The sequence below is a fragment of the Panthera onca genome, chromosome F1 (genome assembly GCF_046562875.1).
Source record: "Panthera onca isolate mPanOnc1 chromosome F1, mPanOnc1 haplotype 2, whole genome shotgun sequence".
In the NCBI taxonomy this organism is placed as follows: Eukaryota; Metazoa; Chordata; class Mammalia; order Carnivora; family Felidae; genus Panthera; species Panthera onca.
Window position 1 is genome coordinate 9,570,716 of NC_138355.1, and position 23,261 is coordinate 9,593,976.

Here is a 23,261-nt window from a genome sequence, read left to right on the forward strand (position 1 = left end):
CAGCCTGCATGCCAGGGACTCACCAAGAATTGGTAGGGACCATGACAAACCATCTAAAACATGCAGCCACTACTCAGTTCCAGGCAATTGCTGCCATGTGTGAATGCGAAGTTGAGTTACAAAAACAATCTTTTGAGTTTTTAAGAGATTAAACCGGGTATCTGGCTTTTCAGCTAAAACATTGTTAAACACTGGTTCATAGCTCGTCAAACAAAACATGCCTACAGACTGAATTTGTTGCTGCCACTGTGTATGCCACCTCTGTTACCCTCTCAACATTCAACGAAATATGCAGCCCAAAGATCTGGGTAATTTATATGTACCACAAGGATGGAAATACAAATGTAAATCAACGAATAATTATGGAACTCTTGCTAAGGGCCAAAGAAGCACTCACAAGAGAGCACAGGTCCGAAACCCAGAACTATACTGCGGTGTCGTATTCATGCTAGAAAGAGATAGTATTCCAAGAGTCTCCTCCACATTCTTCTGGAAGTTCAGTTTAATGCAAACGCCTGTGTATGATACCTCCTATGTTCAGGCAGTGTGCTAAGGAGCTTGGAGGGTAAAAATGAGCCACACCAATCTTATCCTCAAGGCAAAAACCCTAAGCAGATAATTTCAGTTTAATATGGTATGTGCTAAGCCAGAGGTGTGCATGGGGGACTATGCCAAAACAGACGAGGGACACTAAGAACAACCAGAGATTCAAGGAAGGTTTTCTGGAGGTGTTGACACTGGCATGATATCTTGGGTGAGAAAGAGAGAGCTAGATAGGAAGAGCATGCCAGGAAGAAAACATCATGGGGAAAATCACAGAAGTGTGAATAAGTATGGTGCCTCCAAGAGATTCAGGCTATCTGAAATGACTAGAGATTGAAGCAATCCAAAACAATGGATGTTCAAAATGTCAAGCCTCAGAGGCAAATAAGGGTCTGGGAAGTATGGTATAACAAGTTTGAATTTGATTTGGTAGGTAAGGACAAATCTTTCAATATTTGACTGAGTGCATTCAAAGCTGCATTAGAAAACTATCTAATTTCCTGTGGAGAAATTGGAGAAAGCACATAGACCACAGATTGCTGGCTTATGGTATAAAATACTGTCATTCTTTGGAAAGCAGTGTTAGTCTAATTGACACTTTGTCCTTTCACAGATAACATTTAAAAACCTGAATGGCATTTGACTAAAGTTTTAAAAATTTAGTTAGCATTTACATCCCTGAAGATCACTGAAAACCTTTGATTTCTTAATTGAGGGAGGGGTGGTAGTGGGGAGAATGAAATAGAAAAAGAAATGGCTCAGAAATGTTCTGCTTTAAAAACAAATCTCCTAGATCTTTGAATGAGTATACATGCCAAAATTTCTAATAAATAGCATATTTTAATATTATTATAATTTTTGGAACTCTTGAGAAAAGCTCTCCATGAAAAGAAATTTCATAGGAAAAAAACGATGAAAAATAAAGATAGAAATGAAATATCCCTTGAACAGTTTTAGTTTTTAAAAAATAAACTGTTTGTTCCTTCAACTACTAGGTCATAAAATAGACTAAAAGCTAAAAGTCATGTAGGCTACCATCCAAGTCCAAGGGTAAAATCAAGGAACAATAGAGAGGACGTTCTTCTCTTCTGGGGAGAATCTTCTATGCAATGGCAAACAAAGATGGTTTGGTTCAATATTGACAAGCTATTCTTAACCTATGCAGGAAGTTCTACAGTATAACACTAGACTAGGTAGATGGATCTAGGGAGTCAGACAGTCTGATATTTGAGTCCTCACTTTGCCATTTTCTAGCTGTGTGTGTGTGTGACATTCGTAGAGTTGCTTTATTTACTTAACTGCTATATACCTTAATTTACTCATCTGAAAATAGATATAACACCTGCCTTCTTTGCCTACTACAAGTCTGAAATAATTTAATGTAAACAAAGTGCTTGATATAGTGCCTGCTACATCATAACCATGTAGTGATCAATAAAGGTCAATCATTACTATCTATTTTAATTATTTTTCAAAAGAAAGTATTAAGAATACTGAAAATCTATACTCAAATCTTCCAATAGCTTTGGCAAGATCTACTATCAATATGGTAATAGATTCAGTAAAAAGCATTCAGAAAAAAAAGATAATCTCTCTTGGTGTGTTTATATTTAAGATATTCTAAAAAGTTTCATTTTACGTTAAAATTCTGAATATAAAGAGTTAAGATGGCAGCATAGTATGGGGATCTTGAGCTTGTCTCATCCCAGAAAAACTGCTAGATCAACACCAAACCATTTTGGACACCTAGGAAATTAAACTGAGGATGAACATGACAATCTGCATAATTTGAGCGAGAGATCTAGGCAGGTATATGGTGTGGAGAGGTGAATTGGGAGAGAGAAAAGCCGTGGCGCCACAGAGATTAGGGAGCCATTTTCACAGATAGAGGACAGAGAGAGAAGGGGGAGATAGTGCAGTGTGTTGGAATCATGCAAGAAAAGCATTTCCCCTGAAAGTAGCTAAAGGGAGAGACAGACAGAGAGAGAGAGAGAGAGTGAAAACACTCACAGGGAACTGGACAAGAAGAAATTTGTTTCCCAAAACCACTGACAGGGAAAAAGGAGAGGGTTTCAACACCAACAGTTGTCTATAAATAGTGGAGTACAGAGGTGCCTGGGTGGCTCAGTCGGTTAAGCATCCGACTTCAGCTCAGATCAGGATCTCACAGTCTGAGGGTTTGAACCCTGTGATGGACTCTGTGCTGACAGCTCAGAGCCTGGAGCCTGCTTTGGATTCTGTCTCTCTCTCTCTGTCTCTCTCTCTCTGCCCTTCCTCTGCTCACACTATATCTCAAAAATAAATAAACATAAAAAAAAAAAAAAAAAAACCCACACACACAGCAGAGTGCAGAATCTGAAGTTTCAGAGCTCAGTGCCTAGTAGTGCTCTGGTAAGGAAGCAGGGTGAATCCCCCAGGAGCGGGTAGTGTGGTCTAAGGGGTCCATGTGCCACACAGGGAAGAGAGGGTTCCACTACTTGGAGTGCATTTGGTAGAGGCAATATGGCCTCTCCATAGGCAAAAGTCTCAGCAGGCCCCAGAGAGCTGCCATGTTTACTGATATCAGAACAAAGACACTAGCTAAGGGCAACAAACCCTGGCGATAGCTATGTGTTGGGATTTACCATAAACTTTGAGCCTCTGCTGCTGTGTGGTCTCCTGCGAATGTTTTTTTGGGACAATCAATACCTGGCAATTGTTCAGCAAGACCCTTCCCCAGAGGATCAGCATGGGTCTGAGCCACGTGGGTCTCTGAAGTGTAGGGTTTTGAAACGCAGCCCCATCTGAGATAAAACTCTGGAGGGAGGTGCCACCTGGCAAGAGAGCAGCTTGGATAGGAGAGTAAAGGTGGGGAGAGGATGGAAGCCTGAGACGAAAGAGGAGTGATTGATCACACATCTGTGAAGGTGCAAAATTCTCACTATAGAGACTAGACAGTGGGGTGAAGCCATTTTCACCACCAGCTGAACTGCAGTGATCAACCCCAGTGAGCTAAGCAGTACCATAAAATGGAGAATGGAGCTGTTACAATCCCTACCCACCTGCACTCTCCAGGCACATCTCCACTAGGGCAAGTTGGCCTGAGAAACAGCAGTAGGCCCCTCCCCCAGAAGACCAGCAAAAACCCTTTCCATCCACTTAGTCTAAAGATCACAGTGTACTGCAAAGTTTCAGTTCTAGGGGAAACTGGATCTACCTCTATTTGGGTTGTTTCTTATTTGCTTGTTCATTTTCTTTGCTTATGTTTTTGATTATGTTGTGGAGTTTGGGGTTTTTTTTCTTTCTTAGATACAGAAAGAACCATTTAAAAAATTTTTTTAATGTTTATTTTTGAGAGAGAGAAAGACAGAGCACGAACAGGGGAAGGGCAGAGAGAGATGGAGACACAGAATCTGAAGCAGGATCCAGGCTCTGAGCTGTCAGCACAGAGCCCAACACAGAGCTCGAACTCACAAATGGTGAAATCATGACCTGAGCCAAAGTCGGATGCTTAACTGACTGAGCTACGCAGGCACCTCAAGAGCAAAATTTGTATTCTATTTTATTTTTTATTTTATTCTATTCTATTTTATTATTTAATTTTTTATTTTTAATTTCTTTTTCTTTTACTTTTTTTCCTTTTCTCTTTTTTCTCTTTTCTATCAAACTTTTCTCAGGAAGCACACGAAACACACCTAGATTATAGCTTCCTTTATTTGATTTTTTTGTTTTGTTTTAATTGTTTAATTTAAATTTTTTTTTCTCTTCCTCCAAAATGACAAGATGGAGGAATTCACCCCAAAAGAAGGAACAGGTTAAATGATGGCTAGGGATTTAATCAACACAGATATAAGTAATATATCTGAACTAGAATTTAAAACCACAATTATAAGAATGCTCGCTGGGGTTGAAAAAAGCATACAGCACACCATAAAATCCCTTTTTGTAGGAATAAAAGATCTAAAACCTAGTCAGGCCAAGATTAAAAATGCTATACTGAGATGGAATTTTGAATGATGCCATGATGGTGAGGATGGATGAAGCAGAGCAGTGAATCAATGATATAGAAGATAATTATGGAAAATAATGAAGCTGAAAAAAAAAGAGGGAAACAAAGACAAAAGATCACAATACAAGACTTAGAAAACTCAGCTATTTATTAAAGAGGAATTACATTTGTATCATAGGAGTCCCAGAAGATGAAAAGAGAGAAGAAGGGAAAGAAGGTTTATATGAACAAATTACAGCTGAAAACTTTGCTATCTGGGAAGGATAAAGACACCAAAATCCAGGAAGCACAAGGAACTCCCATGAAATTTAATAAAAGCCAACCAACATATCATAGTAAAACTCACAAAATACACGGTCAAGAAAGAATCATGAAAGCAGCAAGGGAAAAATAAGTCCTTAACCTTCAAGGGAAGACAGATCAGGTTTACAGAAGATTTGTCCACAGAAACTTGGCAGGCCAGAAAGGAGTGGCAGGATATATTCATCAAGCTCAATGGGAAAAATATGCAGCCAAGAATTCTTTATCCAACAAGGATGTCATTCAGAATGGAAGGAGAGATAAAGAGTTTCCCAGACAAACAAAAACTAAAGGAGTTCATGACCACTAAACCAGCCCTGCAAGAAACTTTAAGGGGAACTCTTTGAGTGGAGAAGAAAAAAAAAGAAGACCAAATCCACAAAGACTACAAAGGATCAGAAAACATCACTAGAAACACCAACTCTACAGGTAACATGATGGCGCTGAATTCATATCTTTCAAAAATCACTCTGAGTATAAATAGACTAAATGTTCCAATTAAAAGACACAGTGTATCAAAATGGATTAAAAATAAAAAACAAGACCCATCTACATGATCCCCACAAAAGACTCATTTTAGACCTTTATACCTTTATATAAAGTGCATATACAAAATACCTATAGCTAATATCATTTTCAATGGGGAAAAACTGAGAGCTTTTCCCCTAAGGTCAGGAATAAGACAGGGATGTCCACTCTCACCACTGTTTTTCAACATAATACTGGAAGCCCTAGCCTCAGCAATCAGATAACAACAACAAAAAATAAAAGGCATACAGACTGGCAAGGAAGTAATCAAACTTTCACTTTACAGATGATAATCTACATGGAAAACCTGGAAAACTCCACCAAAAATCTACTAGAACTGATATATGAATTCAGCAAAGTCTCAGGATATAAAATCAACTTTGAGAAATCTGTTGCATTTCTATATACCAATAATGAAGCAGCAGAAACAGAAATCAAGGAATTGATCTCATTTACAATTGCACCAAAACCTATTAGATACTTAGGAATAAACCTAACCAAAGAAGTGAATATCTGAATGCTGAAAACTATGGAACGTTTCTTAAAGAAATTGAAGAAGACACAAAGAAATGGAAAAACATTCCATGCTTATGCATTAGGAGAACAAAAATGTCTGTATTACCCAAAGCATTCTACACATTCAATGCAATCCATATCAAAATAACACCAGCATTCTTCACAGAGCTAGAACACAATTCTAAAATTTGTATGGAACCAGAAAAGACCCCAAATAGCCAAAGCAATCCTGAAAATGAAAACTAATTCCAGACTTCAAGATGTACTACAAAGCTGTAATCATCAAGAAAGTATGGTACTGGCACAAAAACAGACACTTAGGTCAATGGAACAGAATAGAGAACCCAGAAATGGGCCCACAGATGTATGGCCACCTAATCTTTGGCAAAGCAGGGAAGAGTATCCAATGGAAAAAAGACAGTTTCATCAGCAAATGGGAAAACTGGACAGTTACATGCAGATGAAACCTAGACCACTTTCTTATACGATATGCAAAAATAAATTCAAAATGGATGAAAGACCTAAATGTAAGACAGGAAGCCATCGAAGTCCTAGAGGAGAAAACAGGCAGCTACTTCTCTGACCTCAGCTGCAGCAACTTCTTACTAGACACATCTCCAGAGGCAAGGGAAACAAAAACAAAAATGAACTATTAGGACCTCATCAAGACAGAAAGTTTCTATAGAGCAAAGGAAACAATCAACAAAACTAAAAGGCAGCCTGTTAAATGGGACAATATATTTGCAAATGACATATCAGATAAAGGGTTGGTATCCAAAATCTATAAAGAACTTATCAAACTCAACACCCCCCCAAAAAATTAATAATAATCCAGTGAAGAAATGGGCAAAAGACATGAATAGATACCTCTCCAAAGAAGACATCTAGATGGCTAACAGACACATGAAAAGATGCTCAACATCATTCATCATCAGGGAAATACAGATCAAAACCACAATGAGCTACCACCTGACACCTGTCAGAATGGCTAACATTAACAACTCAGGCAACAACAGATGTTGGCAAGGATGCGGAGAAAGAGAATCTCTTTTGCACTGCTGGTGGGAACGCAAACTGGTGCGGCCACTCTGGAAAACAGTGCAGAGTTGCCTCAAAAAATTAAAACTAGAACTATCCTATGACCCAGCAATTACACTACTACATATCTATCCAATGAATACAAAAATGCTGATTTGAAGGGGCATATGCAACCCAAAGTTTATAGCAGCACTATCAACAACAGCCAAATTATTGAGAGTCCAAAAGCCCATTGACTCATGAATGGATAAAGAAGATATGGTATATATATATACAATGGAATATTACTCTACAATCAAAAAGAATGAAATCTTGCTATTTGCAACAATGTGGATGGATCTAGAGTGTATTATGCTAAGAGAGATAAGTCAAAGACAAATATCACATGATTTCACTCATCAGTGGATTTAGGAAACACAACAGATGAACATAAGGAAGGGAAGGTAAAATAAGATAAAACCAGAGAGAGAGGCAAACCATAAGAATCTTTTCTTTTTAAGTTTATTTATTTTGAGAGAGAGAGAGAGAGAGAGAGCGAGCATGAGTTGGGGAAGGGCAGAGAGAGAGGGAGAGAGAGAATCCCAAGCAGGCTCTGTGCTGTCAGCATGGGCCTGACATGGGACTCGATCCCACAAACCACGAGTTCATGACCTGAGCTGAAACCAAGAGTCGGACACTTAACTGACTGAGTCACCCAGGCGCCCAACCATAAGAAACTGTTAAATACAGAGAACAAACTGAGGGTTGCTGGAGGGGAGGTAGGTAGCAGGATGGAACAAATGGGTGACGGGCATTAATGAGGTCACTTGCTGGGATGAGGACTGGGTGTTACATGTAAATGATCAATCACTAAATTCTACTCCTGAAACCAATACTACGCTACATGTTAACTAACTTGAATTTAAATTTAAAAACCCCTCTGAATTATAGCACCATGCTTATATTGCTGAAATGCCTCATTTCACCTACGCAAGCAAAAAGCAGTAAGCAGTGGGGGTAGGGGTGCCTGGTTGGTTCAGTTGGTTGAAAATCTGACTCCTGATTTCGGCTCAGAACCTGATCCCAGGGTTGTGGGATCGAGCCCTACGTGAAGTCTGCACTGAGTGTGGAGCCTACCTAGGACTCTCTCCGTCTCTATCTTTCTCTCTCTCCCCCCCCTCCCCCCCCACCCCCGGCTTTGCCCCTCTCCCCAGCCTGAGCCCTCTCTCTCTTAAAAAAAAAAAAAAAAGCAGTACGGGTAGTAATTCTATATCTACAAAGTAACAGACGACCAACGTTAAAACAGACATCAAGGTCTCCTGACATATCTGCAACAATAATTTTGATTGTCTGCATTATATTTTAGTTCATGTGAATGTTAAAACATAACTCTCGACAGCTGTGTTTTATCCATAATTAAGGCGCAATTGACTTCAGCTAGTTTCCTTTGTTCATGTAGCAAAGCATGTTGCACTTTTACCATTGTCTCCTTCCCCTTTGGTGTTACTCACTTCTCTGCCCTCTGGTTCACTTGTCTGCCTGATTTCCTTTCTCACTTCACTTCCCCCTTCTTCCACTTCCTTGCCACTGTATAAATACTGAAGACTATGAATAATCAAGTAGCTGTTTGCTAAGTGACTGCATATTGGGAAGAAAACCAAAAGAATGTACTAATTTTTTAAAATGAGTGAATTCTAAGTACTTTTTATATGGCTTAAATTGACATCTTAAATTGACATTGAATAAGCAATTAAGATGGAAATTTTAACTACTAATATTGATAATAAATAATATAACATAATAATATAAATATTAAGAAAAGGTCTTCCAGGGAAGGGAAAACAGCTGACCGCAAACTGAAATGTACTGCAGAAAAATAACCTGAAACACTGATCAGCCCACTTTGTCATTCAGATTTAACACAATCAGCTGTCTCTAAACAGTAAATCCTAACACAGACCTCAAGGATTACAAATGAAACATCAGGTCAGGAAAATTTAAAAAACTTCAAAGCCAAAAATTAGAGGACACCTAGATAAAACATTAAGACACGCATGTTTTTTTCTTAACAGGACGGATTTGCTAATGATGACTAAGCCAAAATCCACTGTAAAGTAAAGCTGCAGCAGGCAAGTATTAAAACTTCCCCATGCAACCCTGACTTTGTTTCAAAAAAGCAGAACAAGCTGTGATTAACTGTGTCCTACAGCAAAAGCGTAAGTACAAATTTTAAGGTGACAGTACCTCTGAAAAGTCATAAGGAGATATTGAGTTTAAACACTACTTAAGTATCATCACAAGAATTCTGTGTCCTAGAATTATAGAGATCCTCGAATCCACTGTTCTGCAAAATATGGCACATTCATATTTGTGACTCAAGGTCTCAACCCAGACCGACTGCATCAGACTCTCAGGGGATGGCACTCAGGACTCTGCACGGTCAACAAATATCTCAAGTGATTGTCACTCACGTGAAAGATTAAGAACTGCTAATATAGCTGAATCCTCTCCATTTGCCAATAGACAGAGGAACATGAGGTTAAGCCATGTTGGAAAACCCTGTAAAATCACTCGCTAACCCACTTGTTAGGGACAATGGGAAGACTAACATGCTGATCCCTGGACCCTCGGGCCAGGGTTCCTTCTGCTCCTCCATTCTGCCAATCAGACGGATCAGAATTCAGAGCACGATTGGAACCCTTAGGGAAATACAACAGAAATCCAAGCTCCAGTTATACAGTTTCTGGATTTAACAGAGTCCCTCCTATGTAATGCACTTCCTGCTTTACCCTGCTGTTTCCATATGGAAGAAACATCAACGGTGCGCTCAGGGAGGAAACCAGTGTGGATATGAGGCATTGCTACCTCATTTCATTTGAGGATTCGTCCCACCACGGCGAATCTTAATTTTTGAGGCCCAAGCGAGCAACGGCAGAGTACATGTGGCAAATTTCAAGTGGAGGATTTCAGCAGTTCAGAGGCTGGTCGGGGAGGGTAGGAAGGAACGTTCAAACTAAAATATAATTTATGGTTTAAAAACAATGCTCACAGATGCATCCAGAAGTGTTTGTTCCCTCATTGCTTCCTCTTGTCTTTGAGATTTCAGCTCTTGTTGGAGACTTTCATTTTCAAGCACAACTACTTGTACCCTGTTTTTCATTCCAGAGAGTTCCTCCTGTAAAAAGCAGAAACAAATAGCAAATGCATTAAGCATTTTTAAGCACTGTTAATTGCTGTTTACTAAATGATCCAACATGCTATAAAGCATGGAAAACTTAGCTCTCTATCCATTTTCTGAATTATTATATTTAGAGAAATAAAGCAACTCAAACATTAGCTAACAAACAAACAAACAAACAAAACAAGAGGCTAGGGAATACAGTAGAGGGTCTGTTAATGGCCATATCACAGAAATGTGTGATTTCTGACAATTTTTTTGTAGGCTTAAGAAAGGCTTTAATTAAAGGGCTTATCTAAAAGACTTTTAAGAATAAGGTAGACTGCCGAAAAATAAGATATATTATTATTCATGCTCAAATGCTAATAACTTGTTGAACCTGATAGAGTGATTAAATAGATAACAGGACTCTGGGACAGAAAGGCATGGAAAGTTGGAATAGTTATCCATGAATTGGTAGCCAGATGGAGGGAAATTATGAGTGACATAGTTTGGCAGAGAGTTCTTTAAGAGTGCTTCCTTAGCCTGGTGAGGAATAATACAAATGATTACAGATAAATAACAATTAGAATAGCTATTGAGTGGCGTCTCACTCTCTGAAAAAAATGTAACAAAAAAAAATCAATGCACTGATGGTACAATATTTACCTTAATCTTCATTACCAGTATAATAAAAAAACATATTAAGCAATATATGCAAATTCTATTTCAATTATTTTATTCAGAAAAAAACCCAAAAACCAAATCTGAGCTCGAAAGCTATAATTAAAAAAACATTGCAGACTTGCAATTTTTGGTCTGGCATATAATGAGCTTGGAAGACATCATTTTCATCTTTACAACAAGTGAAAAGCTGAACAAACCAAGAAATCAACCACTCTTCTGAAATCCGTCAGAGAACTGAGGTCACAGGGAAAACTTCCATCCACGAAATTTGAGAGACAGACCAGTCTCTGAGAATCACAACCTACCTGAGCAGAAACTTCCAGGGAAACCAGTACCAGGAAAGGGAAAGGTCAAGTGCGATTGGTGAAATGCCAGAAGCTCAGGGTGGACAAGTTTGAGAGTTAAAAATGCCAGAAGGACCCAGTCTAAAGGACCCAGAAGGACCCAGTCACAGTTTTGTGAGTTTTATCTTTAGGACACTACCAGGTTCTTACAGTAAAGACTAGAGACAAATCCCCTCAATCTTCTCTAGTAGGAGAGGAAAAATAGCTATTTTGAAATATGCCCAAAGCATTCTATTCTTAGAAAGGCCTGCCTTGAGAGAAACTATTCTACCAGCTAGGGCTTTTCAGAACCTAACAGCTAGGGCTTTTCAGAACCTACGTGACCTGAGGGAAGGGAAATACCCAACTCCAGCTCACTCAAGCCTTCTCACTGCACGTTAGATGAGAGGGTGAGGCCACTTGGGTGGCTCAGTTGGTTAAGCATGTAACTCTTGATTTCAGCTCATGTCATGATCTCATAGTTCGTGAGTTGAAGGCCCACGTCGGGCTCCATGCTGACAGTGCAGAGCCTGCTTGGGATTCTCTCTCCCTCTCTCTCTCTGCCCCTACCCCCATGCATACTCTCTCTCTCTCTCTCAAAATATATAAATTGAAAAAAAAAAAAAAAGATGAGAGGATGACTGAGAAGCACTTGTGAAGGTCAAAGCTAAGGGGCACAGACTCATTAAGATGGAAACCTAACCATACGACTATAAAATGCCTCCCCTGCTCCCACATCTAACCACTACATCAAAAGGGGGTCTGTAAAACAACAAAGGAATACAGTAAAATTACACATCTCAGACTATATTTAAGAAGAATTCTCAAGGGAAGCCCAAAGATAACAGGGGAGACATAAACCAGGACACTAGAGGAAATTTTAGCCTCTGACACCTATAATAACACAAAACAGTAAACACAGCCCAACTCCTACCAAGAAAAACATAATATCTCACACTAAAAAACTATTCCCTCAGTTCCTTCTACTATATCGTGTCCAGTATTCAACAAAAAATTAGAAAGCACATGAAAAGACAGCGCAGTTTCAGGAGACTAAGCAAGCTCAGAACAAGACTTGAATATGGCAGTGATCTTGGAATTATGAGATTGGGAGTTTAAAATAATTATGATTGATATGTTAAGTGTTAAAGGGTCTGATGGGAAAAGTAGACCACATGCAGGAACAGATGGGCAATATAAGCAGACATGGAAACCCTAAGAAAGAATAAAAGTGCTGGAAATCAAAAACACTGTAATGGAAATGACAAATGCCTTTGATGGGCTCATTAATAATAGACTGGTCACAACCAAGAAAAGAATCAGTGAGCTTAAAGAACTGCCAATAGAAACTTCCCAAAAGAAAATACAAAGAGAACAAAGAATGAAAAAGACAGAAGAGAAGATCCAAGAAATGCAGGACAATTATAAAAGGTGACAAAAGGGGAAATATTTGAAGGAATAATGACCTAGAATTTTCCAACATGATAGTTACCAAACACAGATCCAGGAAACTCAGAGAACATCAAGCAGGATAAAATAAACAATAACAAAAAAAAAATTGGGGTGCCTGGGTGGCTCAGTCAGTTAAGCGTCTGACTTCAGCTCAGGTCATGATCTCGTAGTTCACGAGTTTAGGCCCTGCGTCAGGCTCTGTGCTCAGAGCCAGGAGCCTGCTTTGGATTCTGTGTCTCCCTCTCTCTCTTCCCCTCACGCTCTTGTCTCTCTCTGTCTCTCAAAAATAAATAAATGTTAAAAAAGAATTTTAAAAAATCTATACCTATGCATATTATATTCAAAGTGCAGAAAGTCTATACCTATAGAGAAAAGTATAGGGGAGCTCAGAGAACATCAAGCAGGATAAAATAACAAATAAATCTACACCTATGCATATCACATTCAAAGTGCAGAAAATCAAAGACAAACAGAAAATCCTCAAGGAAATCAGAATTTAAAAAAAAAGCAACCTTACTTATAGAGAAGAAAAGATAATTATATTGGACTACTCTTCAGAAACCATGTAAGCAAGAAGACAATGGAATGAAATATTTAAAGTATTAAAAGGAAAAAAACCCACCAACCTAGAATTGTATATTCAGGCAAATTAACCTTCATAGATGAGGGGGAAAATAAAAACTTTCTCAGATAAATAAAAATTGGGGAAATTTGTCTCCAGTAGACCTGCCTTGCAAGAAATGTTAAAAGAACTTCTGCAGAAAGGAGGAAAATGATACAATTTATAAGTTAAGGTCTACATAAAAAAAAAGAAAGAGCATTTAAAAAGGATTATATGGTGACAAAATATTTTATTTTTCTTAATATTAACTGATCTAACATATAACAGTTTGCTCAAATCACAGTAGTAGCACTATATATAGTGATTACAGTGTATGAATAACTGAAATGAATGCCAGCAATGTTGTAGAGGACAGGAGGGAGGGATTGGAAACACTCTCTTACAAGGACCTTGCCCTACCCACGTAGTGGTATAGAGCTATTTGACAACAGCCTTTGATTATTGATCAGTGTGACTGCAAACTCAAGGGCAGCTACTTACAAAAAGTAAAAATAGTTCACCTGGTATGCTAAGAGAGGAGAAAAACTGCAATCATATAACATGCTCACTTAAAACCAGAGAAGGCAAAAAAACAGTAGAAGAGAAGGAAAGAAAGAAAGAAAGAAAGAAAGAAAGAAAGAAAGAAAGAAAACAAACAAGGGCCATGAGTAGAAAACAGTAACAAATATGGTAGATATTATCCAACTATATTGATATCCAACTATATCAGTAATAACTTTAAATGTCCATGGTCTGAATACACCAATAAAAATCAGAGACTGTAAGAGTGAATGACAAACAGGACACAAGTATATGTTGTCCATAAGAAGTCGACTTTAAATATAAAGACACGGATTGATTAAAGGTAAATGGATAGAGAGAGATATACCATGCTAACACAAATCAAAAGAAAGCTGGGGTAGCTACATTAATTTCACACAAAACAGACTTCATACCAAATAAAAATATAAGGGATAAAAAGGAGCATCACACAGTGATAAAGGGGTCAATTCTCCCAGCAGACATAATAATCCTCAACGTGTTTGTGTCTAACAATAGAGCATCAAAATACACGATACAAAAACTGATAGAACTGTACAGAGAAACAGAGGAATCCACTATTTAAGCTGGAGATTTCAATACCCCTCTGTCAATAACTGACAAGACCCAGAGATCTTGCAGATTGGCAAAATATCAATAAGAATATAGTTGAACTGAACAGCACCATCAATCAACCGGATCTAATTTGGCATTTACAGAACACTTTATTCAACAACAGAATACACATTCTTCTCAAGCTAACAGAACATTTCACCAAGACATACCAATCACATCCTGGGTGTAAAAACACACCTTAACAAATTAAAAAGAATAGAAACCATAAAAAGTATGTTCTCAGATGACAATGGAATTAAACTAGAAATCAGTAACAGAAAGAGAGTTGGAGCACTCCCAATATACTTGGTAATTAAACAACACTTCTTCTTAATTTTTTTTTTAATGGTTTATTCATTTCTTGAGAGAGGGAGAGAGAGCTAGAACCAGGGAGGGGCAGAGAGAGAGAGAGAGGGAGATACAGAATCTGAAGCAGGTTCCAGGCTCCGAGCTGTCAGCACAGAGCCCAAGGTGGGGCTTGAACTCACAAACTGCGAGATCATGACCTGAGCCAAAGTCGGATGCTTAACCGACTGAGTCACCCAGGAGCCCCTAAACAACACTTCTAAATAACATACAGGTCAAGGACAAAGTCTTGAGGAAAATTTTAAAATATTTTGAACAAAATAAAAATGGAAATACAACTAATCAAGATTTGGGAGATGCAACACAACTAGTGAAAAACATTAGAAAAGAAGAAAGATTCCAAATCAGTAATCTAAGCTTTTGTCTTAGGAAACTTTCAAAAAAGGGGGAGCAAATTCAATCCAAAGAAGATATAATAAAAATTAGAGTAGAGATCAAAGAAATTAAAAATAGGATAAATAAGGAAAATAGGAAATAAGATACCTAGGAATAAACCTAACCAAAGGGGTGAAAGACCTGTACTGTGAAAACTATAAAACATTAGTAAAAGAAACTGAAGAGGACACAAAGAAATGAAAAGATATTCCATGCTCATGGATTGGAAGAACAAATATTGTTAAAATGTCTATAGTACCCAAAGCAATCTACACATTTAATGCAACCCGTATTAAAATACCAACAGTATTTTTCACAGAGCTGGAACAGACAATTCTAAAATTTGTATGGAACCACAAAAGCCCCCAAATAGCCAAAGCAACCTTGAAAAAGAAAAGCAAAGCTGGAGGCATCACAATTTCGGACTTCAAATTATATTACAAAGCTGTACTGATCAAAACAGTACGTTATTGGCACAAAAACAGACACATAGATCAATAGAGCAGAGTAGAAAACCCAGAAATGAACCCACAGTACATGGTCAATTAATCTTTGACAAAGCAGGAAAGAATGTCCAGTGGGGAAAAGACAGTCTCTTCAACGAATGGTGTTGGGAAAACTGGGCAGCAACATGCAAAAGAATGAAACTGGTCCACTTTCTTACACCAAACACAAAAACAAATTCAAAATGGATTATTAAATATCCAAATGTGAGACCTGAAACTGATAAAAAAAAATCCTAGAGAAGAACATAGGCAGTAACCTCTTTGACACTGGCCATAGCAACTTCTTTCTAGATATGCCTCTTGAGGCAAGGAAAACAAAAGCAAAATAAACTATTGGGACTTTATCAAAATAAAAAGCTTCTGCACAGTGAGAGAAACAATCAAAAAAACTAAAAGGCAACCTATGTAATGGGAGAAGTGTCTGCAAATGACATCTGATACAGGGGTAGTATCCAAAATATATAAAGAACTTATAAAACTCAATACTCAAAAAACAAATAATCCAATTAGAAATGGGAAGAAGACACGAACAGATATTTTTCCAAAGAAGACACACAGATGGCCAACAGACACATGAAAATATACTTAACATCACTGACCATCAAGGAAATACACATCAAAGCTACAATACAGAACTACAATGACATGTCACCTCACACCTGTCAGAGTGGCTAAAATAAGCAACACAAGATACAACAGATGTTGGCAAGGATGTGGAGAAAGGGGAATGCTCTTGCACTGTTGGGGGGCATGTAACTGGTGTAGCCACTCTAGAAAACAGAATGGAGGTTCCTCAAAAAGTTAAATATAGAGGGGCACCTGGGTGGCTCAGTCGGTTAAGCGGCCGACTTCGGCTCAGGTCAGGATCTCACGGTCTGTGAGTTCGAGCCCCGCGTTGTGCTCTGTGCTGACAGCTCAGAGCCTGGAGCCTGTTTCAGATTCTGTGTCTCCCTCTCTCTCTGACCCTTCCCTGCTCATGCTCTGTCTCTCTCTGTCTCAAAAATAAATAAATGTTTAAAAAAAAAAAAAAAGTTAAATATAGAACTACCCTAGTTCCAGCAGTTGCATTAGTAACTATTTATACAAAAAATACAAAAATACCAATTCAAACGGATACATGCACCCCAAAGTCTATAGAAGCATTATCTACAAGAGCCAAATTATACAAAGAACCCAAGTGTCCATCGACAGATGGATGGATAAATGCATGGTATAGATACATGATGGAATATTACCCAGCCATAAAAAAGATTGAAATCTTGCCATTTGCAACGACATGGATGGAGCTATAGAGTATTATGCTATGGCTACAGAGTATTATGCTATGGGAAATAAGTCACTCAGAGAAAGACAAATACCATATGATTTCACTCATATGTGGAAGTTAAGAACAAAAAAAAAATGAGCAAAGGAAAAAAAAGAGAGGCAAACCAAGAAACAGATTCTTAGCTATATTGAACAAACTGATGGTTACCAGAGAGAGAGGAGGTCAGTGCGGGGAGGGAGGGATGGGTTAGACAGGTGATGAGGATTAAGGAGTACACTTGTGATGAGCACTGGGTATTGTATGGAAGTGTTGAGTCACAATATTGTACACCTGAAACTAATACACTATATGTTAACTAACTAGAATTTAAATAAAAACTTAGGGGTGCCTGGCTGGCTCAGTTGGTAGAGCTTATGACTCTTGATCTCTTGGTTGTGTATTCAAGCCCCAAGTGTGGCATGGAGTTTACTTAAAATAAAATTTAAAAAAGAAAAAGAAAATACATAAAATCTTTAAAAATACATTTAAAAAGGATATAAAAATTAATTATTATTAAATAAAAAATTTTAAAAATTAATAAAATATCTCTAAGCCCTTAAATGTTACTTTTATTCTGTTACTCTCTTGTTAAAACATATCAAATGCGTACTCCGTCTACCTTTCAAGGCTTTTGTAATCTTCCATTTTCCCAGCTCAGCATAGTTTTAATAATTTCTAACAGAATCCTCTACTGCAGAAATTTAGAATAGATGCCTCATGGCCCCCATAAATAAACCCTATTCATCCTGAGTATATCCTTTCAGTGTTGCTGTTCTCTCTATGGAACTCTTTTACCCCACTTCTGCTGATCTAAATGATCTTACTCTTTTAAGATTGCTCTCTCCCAGAAAAATATCTCCCAAAACTCCAGCTTTTAGTACCTTTCTACTCTTATTATAACTACAGTTTATATTACAGAATACAGACTACATTATACTCTCTATAGTGTTGCTATGGTGCTCATAGACATTAGTACTCTCTTCTTGACCAGATGGTAAATTTATTACAATTTATATTGAAGGGTGGCAAAATCTGCCACCTCAAAATATGCCACTTTGGAATAAGAATTATTTTGAGCTAAAGACACTTGAAAAACAGAAAATACAAAAAGAGTGCTCTGACTTCCCCTTTTTTTCCTGAAAGCAGGAGATAAAACTCCCATGTGAAAGATGGCCTCCCTGTTATCAGGAGGAAAGAAACATTCTTATCACCAGAGACAGGGAGTGGAGGCTGAGAGGCATCTGTGCAAACAGACCTCATTAAAATAACTCATCTTCCTTTAACCTCCCCATATATTTTAGTTATGTTTCCACATTGCCTCTCTTTGTTCAACGTATAAAAGCATTTAGGTTTTGCCATTTCTTTCAGACATCATTTCCTTATGAGGTCTCCCATGTCACATAAAACTTCTATTGAAACAATCCCATTTACAATTGCACCAAAAGGAATAAAATACCTAGAAATAAGTTAAACCAAGGAGATGAAAGATCTATACTCTGAAAACTATAAGACACTGATAAAAGAAACTGAAAAAGATACAAATAGAAAAGCTATACCATGCTCATGGATTTGAAGAATAAATATCGTTAAAGTGTCCATGTTACCTAAGGCAACCTACATATTCAAAGCAATCTCTATCAAAATACTAGTATCACTTTCCACAGAACTAGAACAAAGAATCCTAACATTTGTACAGAACCACAAAAGACCCCGAATAGCCAAAGTAATCTTGAGAAAGAAGAACAAAGCTGGAGGTATCACAATCCCAGATTTCAAGAAGTTCTACAAAGCTATAGTAGTCAAAATAGTATGGTACTGGCACAAAAACAGACACATAGAACAATGGAACAGAATAGAGAGCCCAGAAATAAACACACCTATATGGTCACTTAATCTATGACAAAAGAGGCAAGAATATACAATAGGGAAATGACATCTTGTCAATAAATGGTGTTAGGAAAACTGGACAGCTACATGAAAAAAAATGAAAATGGACCACATTCCTATACCATACACAAAAATAAACTCAAAACGGATTAAATACCTGAATGTGAAACCTTAAACCATAAAATTTCTAAAAAATAAAACATAGGCAGTAATCTCTTTTATTAGCAACACGTTTATGGATATGTCTCCTCAGGCAAGGGAAACAAAAGCAAAAATAAACTATTGGGACTACACCAAAATAAAAAGCTTTTGCACAGCAAAGGAAATTACCAACAGAACAAAAAGGAAACCTAGAGAATGGGAGAAGAGATGTGCAAATGATATATCTGGTAAGTGGTTAATATCCAAAATTTATAAAGAACCTACACTACTCAACATCAAAATAAATAACCTGATTTAAAAATAGGCAGAGGGCCTGAATAGACATTTCTCCAAAGACACACAGATGGCCAATAGACACATGAAATGATGCTCAACATCACTGATCATCAGGGGGGAAAAAAATCAAAACCACAATGAGATATCACCTCACACCAGTCAGAATGGCTAGTATCAAAGAGACAAGAATCAACAAGTGTTGATGAGGATATGAAGAAACGGGAACCTTCATGCACTGTTGGTGGGAATGTAAATTGGTGTAGTCACTGTGGAAGACAGCATGGAGATTCCCCAAAACATTAATATTAGAAATACCATATGATCCAGTAATTCCACTGCTGGGTATTCGCCCCCAAAACTGACACAAATCCAAAAAGATATATGCACATCTCTGTTTACTTCAGCGGTATTTACAATAGCCAAGATATGGAAGCAACCAAGTGTGTGCATTGATATATGAATGGATAAAGAAGATGTGCAGGCTGTGTGTGTGTGTGTGTGTGTGTGTGTGTGTGTGTGCGTGTGCGTGTATGTGTATACATACATATGTATGTGTACATACACAATCACATATATATACATATATATACATATATTACTTAGCCATAAAATATTACTTAGCCATAAAAAAGAATGAGATCTTGCATTTGTGACAACATGGATGGACCTAGAGGGTATCATGCTAAGTGAAATATATCAGACAGGGGCGCCTGGGTGGCTTGGTCGGTTGAGCGTTCGACTTCAGCTCAGGTCATGATCTCACACTCCTTGGGTTCGAGCCCCGCGTCAGGCTCTGTGCTGACGGCTCAGAGCCTGGAGCCTGTTTTGGATTCTGTGTCTCCCTCTCTCTCTGCCCCTCCCCTGTTCATGCTCTGTCTCTCTCCATCTCAAAAATAAATAAACGTTAAAAAAAATTAAAAAAAAAAAAAGAAATATATCAGACAGAGGAAGACAAATACCATATGATTTCACTTATACACGGAATCTAAAGAGCAAAATAAAGAAACAAACCAACAGCCTCTTAAATACAGAGAGGTGGTTGTCAGAGGAGAGGTGGGTAAGGGGATGAATGAAGTAGATAATGGGAATTAAGAGGTATAAACTTTCAGTTATAAAATAAATAAGTCACAGATATGAAAAGTATAGCTCAAAGAATACAGTCAATAATATTATAATAATGTTTTATTGTGACAGATGGTCACTACACTTATTGTGTTGAGCACTGAGTAATATATGGAAGTATTCAATCAATATGTTGTACACCTAAAAATAATATAATATTGTATGTCAGTTATACTTCAATAACAATAAAAACAAATGTGTATACTTTCATCCTGTTAATCTGCCTTATGTTAATTTAAGTCTAAGTCCCAGCTGTAAACTCTAAGAGGGTAGAGATGAAGTTTTATCTCCGCTACAATATTTTTTAAGTTTTACCCACAGCATCTGAGTGATTAACAGGAGCTTATTACTGGAATGAGTCCTAGGACATTATTTCAGCCTTTCTGGTAATCCAAGAACACTGTGCAATGATGACTGTATCTGCTAAAATCAGGAACGTCTTTGTAAAGTCAAGACAATGAAATGTTTAAAGGTTTCTGAAGGCACATATCAACTTTCACCTTGGAAGAGTAACCAGAATGTAAAAAAAATAATACACGAGGGGCTCCTGGATGGCTCAGTCGGTTAAGCATCTGGCTCTTGATTTTGGCTCAGGTCATGATCTCACGGTTTGTGAGACTGAGCCCTGCACCAGGCTCTGCACTGACAGCATGGAGCCTGCTTGGGATTCTCTCTCTCTCTCTCTCTGTCTCTCTCTCTCTCTCTCTCTGTCTCTCTCTCTCTCCTCTCTCTGCCTGTCCCCAATGCTGGTGCACTCTCTCTCTCAAAGTAAATAAATAAACATTTAAAAATTATACATATAATACAAGATGCATTGGTAATGAATAAAAAAAAAAAAAGAAAAACTAAAATGCTAACCTAGTTTGGAAAGGCAGAAAAGCTCCAATGGCATTAGTGACACTACTAAATTGCATACAGTTGAGCAATAGAACCATCTGGTGTTTTAAGCCGTAGTGGACACATTTGGTTTCTCAATCATTGCTATCAATGGCTAACGAGCCATCCTTATTCAAAGCTAAGGGAAGAACCTTCACCCTGACAATGGAATGGACTTGGTCTGCAGTTTATAGTTCCTGCTTCTGCACCAGTGCTCAGTAGGCTGACAAGGTGGGAAGATGACTGACCGGTCGTACTGTCCCAAAGAATGTGCCATCAGCTGGGCTAAAGAACATGGGGTGGAAAGCAAAAACTCTGAAACGTGAGAGCATATTATCAAAATATCAGACATAGTTATGGGCTGGGAAATTAAGCAATCATAAATGGCATGGTCAGGAGTATCATTCCCCGGCTTGGGAAGCCCCTGTAACACATCAGCCTCCTCAATCATTTAAGGGTGATAATTGTCAAATGTATCGCAATACACATGAAGACGAATAATAGCAAATTTTCACATAAGGTATCACTAATATAAACTTTAATGTAGTTACATTTAAATTTTTAATGAGAAACTTACCTTGCAGAACTTGACTTCTGCCTCTAAATGATGAATGTACTGAGACTGGTCATTGATGATCGGAACAAGATTGTGGATGGTAGGCACGTTGGCTTCCTCATCTTCTGACGCCCTCTAAGGCAAGAAACAAACAAAAACTAAGCATGTTTGGATTTAGCAGAGACTCAGGTAATACTGCCTCCATACTCAATTTAGTACTGATGTCATATAAACATCGAGGAGATCACAATGTGGCCAATAGTGTTCATTTCTCTATCCTATAAATTTCATATAGATAAGATTCAAGGATACCAACATCATGTGTTAAAGATGGAAAGTGGAAGTGGTTACAAAAAGAGTGGCAAGTGGAAGAATGCTGGACTAGTCTAATTGGCTTGGGAAAAACTGCCCATTAGAGCCATCTGGAAATGGGACGTCCCACTCAGTAATGCTGAGATAAAAGGACAACTCCCTTCAAGAAACTGCCATGCAAGAGCACTGCTGCCTAAAACTGAACAGTTGCCGGAAGAAGGGATTCTTCAGACAAGCATTTGCCGCCAGGTGGGTCAATGAGGTAAAATTCTACAAAGGAGTACATTAGCCAAACGTGGTTTCTGAGTTTTGACTCAAGGCAATTGGAGACCCTGCTGGTCTGGGGCACAGAGCCTCCAAGACTAGAGTGCTAAAGCAGACACTGGAGAAAACTCAAGAGCTCCCTTGCACCGGGAGTCCAGAGAAGAGACTTCCTGCGTACTCCTGCAGCATTCCTGAATTGACTTTAATATCATATATATCCTACTTTCTCCTAAAATGATTGTAGAATGGTTTCTAGAATCATTTATCATTCCATGACATTTTGTAAAGAAAAGAAGAAGTCAGGAAGGGAAAATGAGTGTCAACCAGGTAGATGAACCCAGAGAAAGCTTGAGATCAGACACCCAGTCACTATTTTTCAGTCTGGCAGAAATTCCTGACGACAACAAAGTACCAGCTCTCACGGCAGAATAATTAAGTAGAGTTTTGCTTCTTGGAACATTTAAGAAATTTAAAAATCAAAATAACTTTAATTAAATGGATGATCTGTTGTGAATAGAAAGCAATTCATTATAATAAAGGTATATTAATAGAAATGGGTCCAGAATATGGCAAATAAGAATTAAATATCACTCTGGGCACATAAAGGAAAGTCTGTGTAAAAACAAAACAAAACAAATAAACAAACAAAAACACAAGCTAATACTCTGTAGAAAATAAAATCACCTGTATACATTTTGAAGGATTTATTATAGTCTGGATATCCACATTTCAAAAATATAAGCCATAAAATCCTTCTCAACCGTGTCTCAATTTCACTGTCCATACAGCCCCTTATTTCCAGTATGGCATACGGGCTATGAAAGTGCATCTAGGGGCACCTGGGGGGCTCAGTGGGTTAAACGTCCAACTCTTGATTCTAGCCCAGATCATGATCTCATGGTTTCGTGAGTTTGAGCCCCTCACTGGGCTCTGCGCTGACCATGCAGAGCCTACTCGGGATTCTCCCTTTTTCTCTGTCCCCACCC

The 23,261-nt window shown here is 38.0% G+C and overlaps 1 protein-coding gene across 12 annotated transcripts in view; it reads right to left on the reverse strand.

Moving 5' to 3' along the window:
* SDCCAG8 (SHH signaling and ciliogenesis regulator SDCCAG8) overlaps positions 1–23,261 on the reverse strand; it is a 245,777-nt gene that overhangs the window by 207,326 nt on the left and 15,190 nt on the right. For all 12 annotated transcript variants that reach the window (XR_013553167.2, XR_013553168.2, XM_078440951.2 and 9 more), the window contains exons 4-5: positions 21,721–21,834; positions 9,942–10,067 (exon numbers count right to left, since the gene is read on the reverse strand). Coding sequence is in view for 10 of the 12 variants with exons in the window: in XM_078440951.2 (XP_078297077.2) it covers positions 9,942–10,067; positions 21,721–21,834 (240 nt within the window). In the remaining 2 variants the exon portion in view is untranslated. The remainder of the gene's footprint in view (positions 1–9,941; positions 10,068–21,720; positions 21,835–23,261) is intronic.